Genomic DNA, 13,059 nt, shown 5'->3' with positions numbered 1-13,059 from the left:
ACGGCTAGTTGGGTAGTCCTTCATTCTTCAGCAAGATAATGACCCGAAACACACCTCAAAGTTGTGCAAGAACTATCTGGCGATGAAGGAAATTGAAGGACAACTCAATCTAATGACCTGGCCTTCCCAGTCTCCAGACCTCAATCCCATAGAACTTGTATGGGACGAACTGGACAGAAGAGTCAAAGCAAAGCTACCCACAAGTGCCTTACATATCTGGGTATTGCTGCAGAAGAGCTGGGAAGACATGTCGGGTGATTTCCTGCTGAAACTTGCTAACCGAATGCCTCATGTTTGTGAGGCTGTTATTAAGGCAAAGGGTGGTTATTCTGAGGAGTCCAAGATTTAGAGACAATTTTAAATTTTCTTGAACATTGCTTTGATGCTCCTTATGTTTTGTTTTGTATATTGTAACATGTGTTTTCATTTTCAAGTATTTACAGAAACATATATGATGTAAAACATTGTCAATTATGAAAAAAACCTAGTTTCCAGCAAGTGTACTCAAACTTTTGACTGGTACTGTATATCGTACAAAAAGGACATTGTAACTGCATAATAATGTTGTAATTATACATGTAACTGCATGTATTTACTATGTAACTGCTATGTAAATACACAGCAATTAGAGAGACTTAATGGAAAGTGTTTCCCTAAACCCTCTCTCTCTGTCTCTCTCTCAGATTGCAAGTACACCTGCCATCCCTATTGCAGAGACCTGGTGACGTTGGACTGTCACCAGAATGGCAAATCAGTGGAGCCCCCCTTGCTCGATGTGGGAGATCACAGCAACAACAGTTCCACCAGTTCCACCCACCCGCCGGTAGGACCTTGGTATTTTCAACCTCTTGCCAAGTCTCCCATGGCCACACAGCAGTGGCATGATGCTATTCTACGCATGGCCAATGACAGCACAAGGGCAGCTGCAATGGGATGTGGTTGTCATTGGTAATAATGGTGATAGTGGATCTGTCCCTGCAATGCTGATTCATTGCAAAGCCTTTGTGTTGCCATTATTGGGCTGGTAATGGTTCTGCTAGCTAGGGGCTCTTCAGGGAGGTACAGCGCTTTTGGATTACAGTGGAATCCAAGGTATTTTCCTTTAAGGTTTCAGTAGATGTGTGTCATATGTTTTACAGCAGTTTAAGGTTTGCACAGTCAGGTTGTGTTTCAGAATTGGTAAGTGATAAATACCGTCAGGTGTATGTTTGCTTTCTTTAGTGTTCCAGAAACCCTGCAGAGGTTATAGGAAACCCATACGTTACCTTTTCGCTCTAACACAGGAAGTGAACCTGTAGCATGATAAAGTAAGGATTTTTTTTTGACACACTGCTTAACACACCATGATACATGTTTTAGGTTTTAAAGCGTTAACATTTCCTTGAGTACCGATAATGAAGAAAAAAGATTTCCTTTCAAGCCCTTCTTGAACCTGGTCCTCACTATATCTAGAATCCAGATCAAAAAGCTGAGGTTGTTTCTAATGGCCTGCTCATAATGCTCTGGATATTGTCTCTTATCTCTTGTTTCCTATCAGAGACTTTCTAATCTGGTGGGTTGATATGCTCCTGAGCGCACATGTATTACTGATTATAGAACCAGCCTTTCTCTGGGGGCCTGAAGTTCACTGGGGTTGGAAATGTGGCCTATCAGTTAAGGCTTTGTACTAGGAGCCAGGGGGACCTGGGTTTGGATTAAAGTCTGTTGTTTGTTTGCACACGGTGGTGGTATCAGCTAGTTGATTAGAAACTTTATTTTTTCTACAGGGGTGCAGCTTTGTACATCACCAAACAAGGCTCTCAGGCAGATCAGTGTGGGATAAAATTGGAACTATATTCACAGCATTTATGCTGTGAGTTATAAGATATAAAAGGAGAAAAAAAAAAAACAGTGGAAGACTAACCCTTATAAAAGTTTACCACTGTATTTTTGCATGGCATTTTTGCACTTTAGCCAGGCATTTCCCATGGTTATATTAACCATAGTTTACCCTGGTTTGCCATGCTTTTTTAAAAAAAAAAAAAAAAAAGTGCTTTACCATGCCTCTTTACCATGGCTTGTTTTTTTTTTTTAATATGCTTCACTATACCTCTCTGTGCTTTACAATGCTTACCTGTGTTTTACTATGTTTTCACTGTGCTTTATTACACTTTGCTGTTCTTGAACTAAGGGAAGCTTTTGTAAGGGATAGCTTAGGTTGTGAGGACAGTGGTTTACAAGGGTAAGGGTGTGTGTGTGTGTGTGTGTGTGTGTGTGTGTGTGTGTGTGTGTGTGTGTGTGTGTGTGACACTGCAGGCAGGATCTGGAAGAAGCCTGCTTAGTGTTTGTATAGCAAACCAGCATGACATCTGTGGGGTGATTTTATAGATTGCTGAAATGCACTATTATAAAGAAAAAGACTGAGTAGGGAAGGACAATAGGGGTGTGTGTGTGTGTAATATCAGGTTTATAAGTGCATTAATATCAGATTTTTGTCAGTTTTTTATTTAGATTTAATGACTTCTAATATGTTTCTGAGTATTTGGTGGCTGCTTCTCATCAAGTTGAGGGTATCCTTTCTCTTGCACTCTTTGTATGACACACCCTGAAAAAGCAAAGAATGTGTGACAAATACACTCATCTTGATTCAGGTTTGATCTTGTTTACAATTTTAGAAAAGCAAACTATGAAGGTATGAAACAGAGACTAACAGAAGTAGACTGGAGTAAAATAGAGAAAACACCCACAGAAGAAGGATGGTTGTTCTTCAAAAATGTAGTACTAGAGGCGCAAAACAATTACATCCCTAAAGTAGGCAAATCTAAATGTAAAACTAAATTGCCAAAATGGTTTAATAGATCAATTAAAAAAAATATTCAGCGAAAAAAGGCACTTTATAGAGCATTAAAAAAGGACCAAAAAGAAAGTACGCAGAAAGAGTACACGGAACTGCAAACGCAAGTCAAAGAGGAAGTTAGAAAGGTTAAGAGAGAAATAGAAATGAATATTGCTAAGGGAGCTAAAACCAATTCCAAAATGTTTTTCCAATATTACAACAGCAAGAGAACATTCAAAGAGGAGATTAAATGTTTAAGAGATACAAATGGCAAAATCGTAGAGGAAGAAAAAAAAAAATCAAATATATTAAATGATTACTTTTCACAAGTTTTTACAAAGGAAGATACTGACAACATGCCCCACATGTCATCCAGTTCCTATCCAGTTTTAAATAACTTTAGCATAACTGAGGCAGAAGTGTTAAAGGGACTAGGAGCGCTTAAAATAAACAAATCCCCTGGGCCGGATGAGATCCTCCCAGTAGTACTCAAAGAAATGAAAGAAGTAATTTACAAACCGCTAACCAAGATCATGCAGCAGTCTCTTGACACAGGGGTGGTACTGACAGACTGGAAAATTGCAAACGTAATACCGATCCACAAAAAGGGAAACAAACCTGAACCAGGTAACTACAGACCAGTAAGCCTGACTTCTATTATATGCAAACTTATGGAAACTATAATAAGATCCAAAATGGAAAATTACCTATATGGTAACATGGTCCTGGGAGACAGTCAACATGGTTTTAGGAAAGGGAGATCGTGTCTAACTAACTTGCTTGATTTTTTTGAGGATGCAACATCGATAATGGATAATTGCAAAGCATATGACATGGTTTATTTGGATTTCCAGAAAGCTTTTGACAAAGTCCCGCACAAAAGATTAATTCTCAAACTGAACGCAGTTGGAATTCAAGGAAACACGTGTACATGGATTAGGGAGTGGTTAACATGTAGAAAACAGAAAGTACTGATTAGAGGAAAAACCTCAGAATGGAGTGTGGTAACCAATGGAGTACAACAGGGATCAGTATTAGGTCCTCTGCTATTCCTAATCTACATTAATGATTTAGATTCTGGTATAGTAAGCAAACTTGTTAAATTTGCAGACGACACAAAAGTAGGAGGAGTGGCAAACACTGTTGCATCAGCAAAGGTCATTCAAAATGATCTAGACAAGATTCAGAACTGGGCAGACACATGGCAAATTGCATTTAATAGAGAAAAGTGTAAGGTGCTGCATGCAGGCAATAAAAATGTACATTATAAATATCATATGGGAGATACTGAAATTGGAGAAGGAATCTATGAAAAAGACCTAGGAGTTTTTGTTCAGTCTTGAACAAAGAAGACTACGTGGCGACCTAATTCAAGCATTCAAAATTCTAAAAGGTATTGACAGTGTCGACCCAAGGGACTTTTTCAGCCTGAAAAAAGAAACAAGGACCAGGGGTCACAAATGGAGATTAGACAAAGGGGCATTCGGAACAGAAAATAGGAGGCACTTTTTTACACAGAGAATTGTGAGGGTCTGGAATCAACTCCCCAGTAATGTTGTTGAAGCTGACACCCTGGGATCCTTCAAGAAGTTTCTTGATGAGATTCTGGGATCAATAAGCTACTAACAACCAAACGAGCAAGATGGGCTGAATGGCCTCCTCTCGTTTGTAAACTTTCTTATGTTCTTGTCTGATTTAAATCAAGTCAGTTTAAATCCATGATTTAAATCACTTGATTTAAGAAAAAAACATTTATTTTAAGATTTAAATCACTTGATTTAAAAAAAAAAAAAAATTGATTTTAAATCATTTTTTCCATTTTCTACCTATTTTATATATTGCACTGAAATTATATTCTGAAGACATGTCTTGCTCCATCATTAACATATTTGCTGAAGCAATTCTGGTGACAATGCAATGGGGTCTCAAATAGGTTTATTTAGTGGTGCAATCAGGAACTTTAACAACTGAACACACTATAAAAAAAGTAGTCCTAAATAACAACTGCGTGTGTTTGGACTGACACAGAAAGAGGAGATCAAAGAAAGAAAAGTAAAGGAAAAAAATGACTGGGGTGAGTGAGGGGGACTGTTCTCTAAATTCTTGTAGTTCACATTTTAAGGATGCCACAGTGATAAATAATTTGCTTTATTTATGTATTAATTTAAGATTGAGTAATTTAGTTTGGAATGTAACTATTCACAAACCACCATTTGCAGCATCCTCACATTTACAGTTTAGAGGTACTGTAGAACTACAATTACGGTACTACAAAAAAATTCCATAATTAAAAAATAAATAAATAAATAAATAAAATAAATATATATATATATATATATATATATATATATATATATATATATATATATATATATATATATATATATATTAAACTAATTTTAGTTTATTTAGACTAATTTTTTTCTTATAAAAAAAATATATCCACCAACCAGGTGGCTAGTGAGGAAGTCACCGATCACTTAACCAGGAAAATACAAATTCAGGGGCATCAACCAGCATGAGGAGGACTGCAGTGGATTCAGTTAAATCTCATTTTCGTCTTAGTTTGTATGATGTTGCAATTCATTCTCAGCTTTGTGTTAAGTAAATTTTGCTTCAATTCTAGGTTGTCTTCCATAGACTCTGGCTAGATCAGAACCAGTGTCTTTATAGAAGTGAGAGCCAGCGCCATCTAGTGACCTGCAGCTATTTTGGATCAAGTTTTGGATCAAGTTTCCTTTTGGATCAAGTTGCTGACACTAGATGGTGCTGGTGCTTACAGGTACTTTGGGTGATCTAGCCTACATTACTTACGTCTATGGCAGGCAAGTGGAATTGAAGAGCAGCTCCTGAACCAAAATACAACTGAGCCACTGCAATGAAAACCATAGAATACATACAAACACCATAAAAAGGTAAAGGGGCAAAGAAAATGTGGTGCTACTAACTCTTAAACACATCATTAACAATGCATACAAGTAACTATTATTATTATTATTATTATTATTATTATTATTATTTATTATTATTATTATTATTATTATTATTATCTGGAGAATGGCTTCACTTGTTATGACTCTAGGTCATTATTTATATATTCTGTACCAGATTAATGTAAATACCTCTGATTACAGTTTGTAATTTTTAACAAAAGATCATAGGATGTCGCCTGGCCTCGGATCCTGCTGTGGCAGACTGAGATACAGTGGCAAATTGGTCTCTTCAAAGCACAGCTCAAAGCTCTTCAGAGGTAATCGAGGTTCTTTGACTGATCTGCTGGTTTACTGATTACTGTGTCTCTGGCACTCATTATACACAGAGTATACCTTCCGGAAAATACCCTGGGGCAGCTGGCCTTCACAGGACAATGTAATTACTGTGGCTAGCGAGAGATTACTGCCTGCAATCAGCTTGGTGTAAAGTTCAGCTTTAATACTTTTATTAACTGTGCATCTGCCTGGATTTCCACTGATGTTTTTGTTGGCGGTATTAACCCTTTGAGTGCCTTTCACAAGGTCTTGTTGTTTTAAATGAAGTCTATAAGAAATTAAGTCAAGTGGACAAACCACTTATTTTCTTACAGTTTTCTCTTTGACTCCTGATTGAGGGTTTTAAAGTTCTGGATAATTTTACTGTCTCTTCTAGCAAGGGCTCATCTGATCTGATCAGCTGATCCAAGGTTTTTTTTTTTAACTACTAAAGAGAAGACAGTAACTATCTATCTAAAACAGTAACTGGAATAAATATAGAATATATAAGACAGGTTATAACTCCTTGATCTTGCAGTTTGTTATGTACAAGTGTGTAAGCAATTGGGATTTAACAACTGACACAGTCATAAAGACCCCAGTAGCTACAGAATGCTGATTCATACAGTCAGAAAAGAGGAGATTACTGTCCTGTGCGAAGTCATTGACTTGCTTTGTGGATTCCACAGGGAGCGTCGCATTGGCTCTGGCGTTCCCGCATATTAGGGAGGCAAGATCGGCTGAGACTGAGTCATCTCAGTGAGTAGCTGTAGCCTGCAGATGTCTACTACAGAGCTCCTGGGTGTAAAGAGGCCATTGACTTGACCAGAGCAAGCCTACTGACCTTCAGTTCCTCTTAAGATGTTGTGGGGAGTTGGTGCAGTGAGGGAGGATGTTGGATATCCTGAATTAGAGAGGAAGAAAGAAAGAAAGAAAGAAAGAAAGAAAGAAAGAAAGAAAGAAAGAAAGAAAGAAAGACACAAAGAAAGAGCTTAGGTAACAAAACAAAGTGAAAGAAAGGTGAATCTAAAAAAGTGGGAGCAAAAATGTGCAGTGATAAATAGTCCCATACAGTGCAATTAGACCATTATTTTGGAGAAGCCAGTTCTCTATTTTGGGTGTGGCTTGTGGCCTTGAACTGTGCTGACAGATTGCTCTTGTCTTTGTGATTTTGCAGCCATCTGCTCGCTGCTGCAGTGTGAAACACTTCCCAGGCACACTTCCCTTTCTCATTCTTCTTGTAGGAAGTGAAGATAACAAGCCGGGCTGCTCCCACAATGGGTTATAAAGACTGCGGTCCTGTTTACTGGCTCTCCCCAGGACTTCCAGTCAGAATGCTGGGAGTGTATTGAAGGGAAGTTCAATGGTCAGGTCCCTATCTGTGGGGTCTGAGGAGGGGTGAAATCTAAGCTGGGCCGTGTGAGGCTTTTTAAAGGTCTCTTGAACAGCACAGTTTTACAAATATTCATTTTATTCCCCTTAGAAGATGAAAACATCAACAAGCCATGCAGGGATTTCTTGTGACAGTATTGGGCTTCACTACAGAACCACAGGCGGCCACAGGGGTTGCTGTGTGGATTCCCCTGCTGACCTAAGCCCTCCCTACCCGGACAGTGCTCGGCCAATTGTGCTCTGCCCCCTAGGAACTCCTGTTCATGGTCGGCTGTGACATAGCCTGGACTTGAACCTGCGATCCCCAGGCTATAGGACACCTCCATGTGGACTGCCTTTGCTGGATGTGCCACTCGGGAGCCCCCCGTCCTTCACCCTTTTAATATCTTCAGCTGCTCCCCTGATCATTGTGCAGTTGAACTTCGCATTTCAAATAATAATAAAAACCAAATTATCTGCTGGTACGTTTATAAAGAGCAGCCCTCTCCCATGTTGGTCCACACCTATAAGTCTTCCCCCATGCTTTCCTTCTGTGTTGGTCCACACAGAACACGCCACCCTGATTTAAAGGAACTGTCGGACATCTAGGTAAATACATATATATGCGGACCAACATGGACTACAGTGCTGTACTTACAAAGATGTATCAAAGGCATCCGGACGACACAAAGGTTAAAGGCTGCCTTAAGGGATAATGGCACTGCGGTGTTGTGTTACGAGGTGATAGTGGAACTGGGAGGTCAATTATTGGATCATGGGAGTTTTTACAGAGGAACACGCCACTGCAATGCCTTTGTCACTATACTTTTTAAAAAGTTTTTTATATATAAATGATTCGTTAGTGGCAACAGATGCCATTAATGAGCGTCATCTTCTCAGCTGTTCTTTATTTGCCGTTCCATTATTAAGTAATAACAGAACTGCTGACCTCCATAGAAATCAATGGGAGAGCAGTATAATTTGTATAATTCCTTCACCTTCAATATTTCGCTGATGGTAAAGTTAATCGTCTCAATGGGAGAAGGACACCTTGAAACAAAGAAATTAATTTCACCAGATTTGAACCCTAGCCTCCACAGGTGTGATCTAGTCCACTGTGCCACCAAGCCACCACACAATTCCGTTTTAATGTCAGAATGTTGAAATGCTGTTGAAATGCTGCTGAAGATGCGATTCTGCATCTTAAAAGAGAGGACATTTAGTCTTTAATTTTATTTTTCAATACTTATTTTGTTTTTAGTTATTATACAAGTTAAACAGATTTTTTAAAAAATTGAAGAGAAAACAATGTTAATTTGACACTCTGGCACTCTGTGAAATCAGGAGTTTGACTAGGGGGCTTACTGACTGGCACAATGAAGCCCTTTATCATAGGCTGGGATTGGAGTGACCTTGTGAAATGTTGAAGGGAAAATAACGTTTGCATTTTCTTAAAGATGCAAGAGTCAAAGTAACCCCTAACGCTTAGAAACTATGGAAGAGACCTAAATAAATGCACAGCTTCTTAACAAAAACATTTGTTTTCAGGAAAGAGTGTCAAAAAAGTCAGAAAACCATAAGATTTACAAATCAGTTTATATAGAGTGGATAAAAGTGTATGAACTGATGGTAATCTGGAGTTAGATTTCTAGACAAAACACCATTTCAATATTTTGTGTGTCTTTTGTGTTCTGCTTTGGGCAGACTAATGGTGAGTAAGGTACAAAGCTGTTTCATCCAGGTGTTTTGTTTGGATTCCAAAGTCTCTTTAAAGATGCTCCCAAGTAAAACAACACAAAACAAAAAAAAATAATAATGTGAGACCCATTCTTGTAAAACCTGTGTCATGTCATGATGCGGGCACAAGCCAAAACATTAGTCTTTTTGACTTCTTTTTACCAGTCTTTGAAGATATGCATGAATAATTCCAAATGCAGGTTAAAAAGGTACAAGGGACATATGGGTCCCACAAATACAAATTATATAAACTTCTTATTCTTGCATTCAGTGCACAGAACAGGGATTACTGACAGGTTGGATCTGGTCATCCAAATTATTGTTTCCTCCTCGTGATACTTAACTCACTCTCAATTCCTTGTGTACCTTAAAGGGTTAAAATAATGCTTTTGACATTTAAAATGTATTCCAGCAAAGCACACATATGCAAGTAAGCTTGAATACATCTTATATTTGGAAAGAAATTTATTGCCTGATAAGCTTGCAATAAAAATATCAACTGTCAACTGTCCTCAAAAATGTTACCATACAAACCCTTTTTTTTTCACTCCAAATGGTAAATGACCTATTTCAAAAGGAGAAAAACATCTGTAAGAACCAGAAATAAACACGGAAAGTATCACAGTTAACCCCTTAAGGTACAAAGAAGTGAAGGTTGTTCAATTGTGAGAGTGACTCAAGTATCACAAGGAGGAAACTGACAATTTGGATGACCAGATCCAAGCTGTCAGTACATTTTAAACCCTGTTTCGAGCACCTTGTTGAAAAAATATCATTTTTTTTTTCTGTGGGACGCCTATGTCCCTGGTACCTTAAAGGGTTAAAGCAGTTTAAGCAACTTTGTTTCGTTCTTTTTGTTGTAACTTGGAAGCTTGATATTTTCACCTTTATAAATATTTAATACTCTGGAGTAAACAGCTTTGAAAATCAGCTCCCCTTTATTTGTCTTTGTTTTACTTTTTTTTGCTGCCTGCGCTATAACAGAATGTGTGTATACTGCCGCATAAGGTATAGCATGCCTGTCTGACTTTCAGAGTGACGTACAGTCAAGCTGGTTAAAAGGGGTTGCTGTTTAGGTGTGCTTGTGTCTTTAAAGCTAAAATGCACAATACAGAGGACTGTAAACAAAGTGGTGTATCAACAAAGCTTGTTTCCCCTCACGTAGAGTGCGCAGCTATTGAAGAATTTAGTGAACGGGCTGTAATTTAATCTCTTCTGGCTGCAGGGAGCAGGAGAGGGTTCAGAGAGGTCGGCCAGTGGATGAATGCAATTAACCAGAGTCAGAAGTTCTCGTACTCTTATTTGAGTGTACAGGGTAAAGCAGGTTCCAGTTAGAATAATACTTTATATTGTATCAGCACTTCATTCCTTCACACATCGGAGAAGGTTCCCTCTAACTTTACACCCCTAAGGGCTGAAGTCTCTCTCTCTATATACCTATAGATCTGTTTACTATGCTTGTACCACACTATACCGCAAGAGCTTTCCTACAGCTGCATGATAAATATGACTTTCCACCCACTCTGATCTGGAGTGTACTTGAAACACTGGGCCCTATTACACTGTTTCTATGGATACAATGTGATATCTGGAAAACTGTTCTAAACTGCTACATATGTTGGCTTCTTCAATTAAAGCACACCATATTATTTCCTTTTGGGGATTGAAGGTATATAAAAGGCCCCCAAATTGTATGAGTGTGTGTCTGTCTGTGTGTGTGTATGTACAAAATAATGCATAACTCATAAGAATATAAGAAGAGTGTTTGTCCATCAAGCCTTGCCCCTTCCTTGCACAATATTCACTCTGACTAAGAGAAACTAAATCATGTTCCCAGAGTTCCAGATTCCTCCCCTGGTCGGCTGTACCATGCACTTATAACATTGTGCTTCTTACCTTCTGTTCTAAACTTTATTCAGCTTCCATTTCTGCCCTCCCCCACTCAGTGATCAATCTGAAGTAGTTTTTATTGGATTGTATGAGCTTCATTATACTCTTATTAAATGCAATATTCAGGGGAACGTGAACCAAAGGCTTTAAAATACAGTATCATTGTTAGAAGCATTATCACTGCCTGTCAACCCAATCCTTATTCTTTTTATGCGGAAGTAATTTTGTTTTTTACTTCAATGTGTTTTTTTTTTTTGTAAGGTTTAATTATTCCCCAGTTTCCCCTCCCTGTTCTAAAAAAACAAAAACAAAAAAATAACTGCCCTTATATAGTTTCCCACGGTAACAGCATAGCCAAGTGTAACAAAGCACAGTGAAAGCATGGTAAAGCTCAGGTAGGCATTGTAAATCCCAGAGAGGCACAGTAAAGCATAATAATAAACAAACAATGGTAACTGTTATCAGAGTGTGCACAGTTGCATCAGGCATTGGGTTTTATTGTTACTGCCAGGCAGCAGCTGGCTGTTGTCACACAAAACTTGGCGGCTGCACTGTGAGGTAATGCAGCTGTACTAGCACGCTACGAGACACTGCTTAAGGCTCTTTCACACTGGCATGCTCTACCCGGGTCGCACCCTATCTGGTTCGTGACCTGGTGTCATGCGGGTCGGCTTCATGATTTTCAAGCTGCTTTTTGAAGGAACAGGGTCGACCTGGGTGACAGAAGCAAGTACACAATGCCCCAGAAGCAGCAACGGTCACATGAGCACCTTTTCATCTGGTCAGTTTCTCTGGATTGAATCGTCAGCTCAAATGTTGATTAGAGCAAATGTTTCTTCATCCCTGCTGCAGTGTCTGGCTCATGGTAGTTCCTCATACCCTGCTTATGAGGAACTGGGGGATCTCTAGAGTTCTGTATTATATACAGTGCAATACAATGCAATGCAATACAATTGGAATTTATAAAGCACCTTGCCTCCCATGGATCTGAGCCGAGCCGTTGGGATTGTCAGTCGTTCTGCAGCAGCAGAGTGCAGAGAACAGGCTGGAGCGTATTCAGTAGTTGGCCATGAAGGATCTTACAAGTTAACAACAAGATCTTAAAATCTATCCAAAATGAAACAGACAGCCAACGAAAGCTTCTCAAGACCGGTGTGATATAATCAGTAGACCTGGTATGAGTCAAGACCCAGGCCACAGAATTCAGAGTATGGGGTATATGGAGGTGTCTGTCTGTAGATATCGCGTGTAATCAGTGGGGCAGGGCAAAGCCCTGCTTGTAAAAACATGTATTGTTTGGTTTGTGTGTTGGTGGTGGTTGACAGGAATGGGGTTAAGTATCACATTGTAAAGTATTACATTTCAGAGCATCACATTGCAGATAGGAGCAGTTGCAAAGTACAATAAAATCATTAGCAAAAGATCAAATTCAAATAAGAGCAAAAAATAGAGATTACAGGAAAGAATTACATGTAAGAGTGGGTTCGACTTGGAGCAGTTAACTTAGAGTAAAAATATTTGCTTATAGGAGTAAAGTCCAGAATGAGCACATAGAAAGTATGATGAATGGATGAGAAGGATTTCAAATTAGAGCAATTACAAAAAACGTGAATACAGATACCTATAAGAGTAAAATCAAGTAGAAGATACAGGAAGTAGTTCTAATTAAGAGCAGCATTAGAATACAGCAAGGCATGGAGCAGTTCAATGCAAGTACAAACTGATGCAAGTACTGGTAAAATTGGGTGCCATTTGTATATAAGAGATATAATCACATTATGGGATATAAGGGGTGGTTGGTTGGAAGGAGAAAGAACGAGAGTCGGGATAGAAAGATTTAAAGGTAAGAAAAAAATACTTGTGCTTCAAGCACTGGAATCACAGTTTCATCAAGAAAACTCTATTATAACCCTCATGTCGCAGACAATCGTTTATTTAAATAACCCTTGAGGTGCACCATCTTGTTTGCAAGAGGGTACTAAACATTACAAATACACT

At 38.7% G+C, this 13,059-nt stretch overlaps 1 protein-coding gene across 1 annotated transcript in view; it reads left to right on the top strand.

Moving 5' to 3' along the window:
- LOC121319507 (ras association domain-containing protein 3-like) overlaps positions 1-13,059 on the top strand; it is an 82,663-nt gene that overhangs the window by 26,023 nt on the left and 43,581 nt on the right. The window contains exon 2 of the mRNA XM_041256998.1: positions 684-823. Coding sequence (XP_041112932.1) covers positions 684-823 — 140 coding nt within the window. The remainder of the gene's footprint in view (positions 1-683; positions 824-13,059) is intronic.

Source organism: Polyodon spathula, chromosome 8, assembly GCF_017654505.1.
Source record: "Polyodon spathula isolate WHYD16114869_AA chromosome 8, ASM1765450v1, whole genome shotgun sequence".
NCBI classification, from domain to species: Eukaryota; Metazoa; Chordata; class Actinopteri; order Acipenseriformes; family Polyodontidae; genus Polyodon; species Polyodon spathula.
This window is presented reverse-complemented; position numbering and strand designations above follow the sequence as displayed.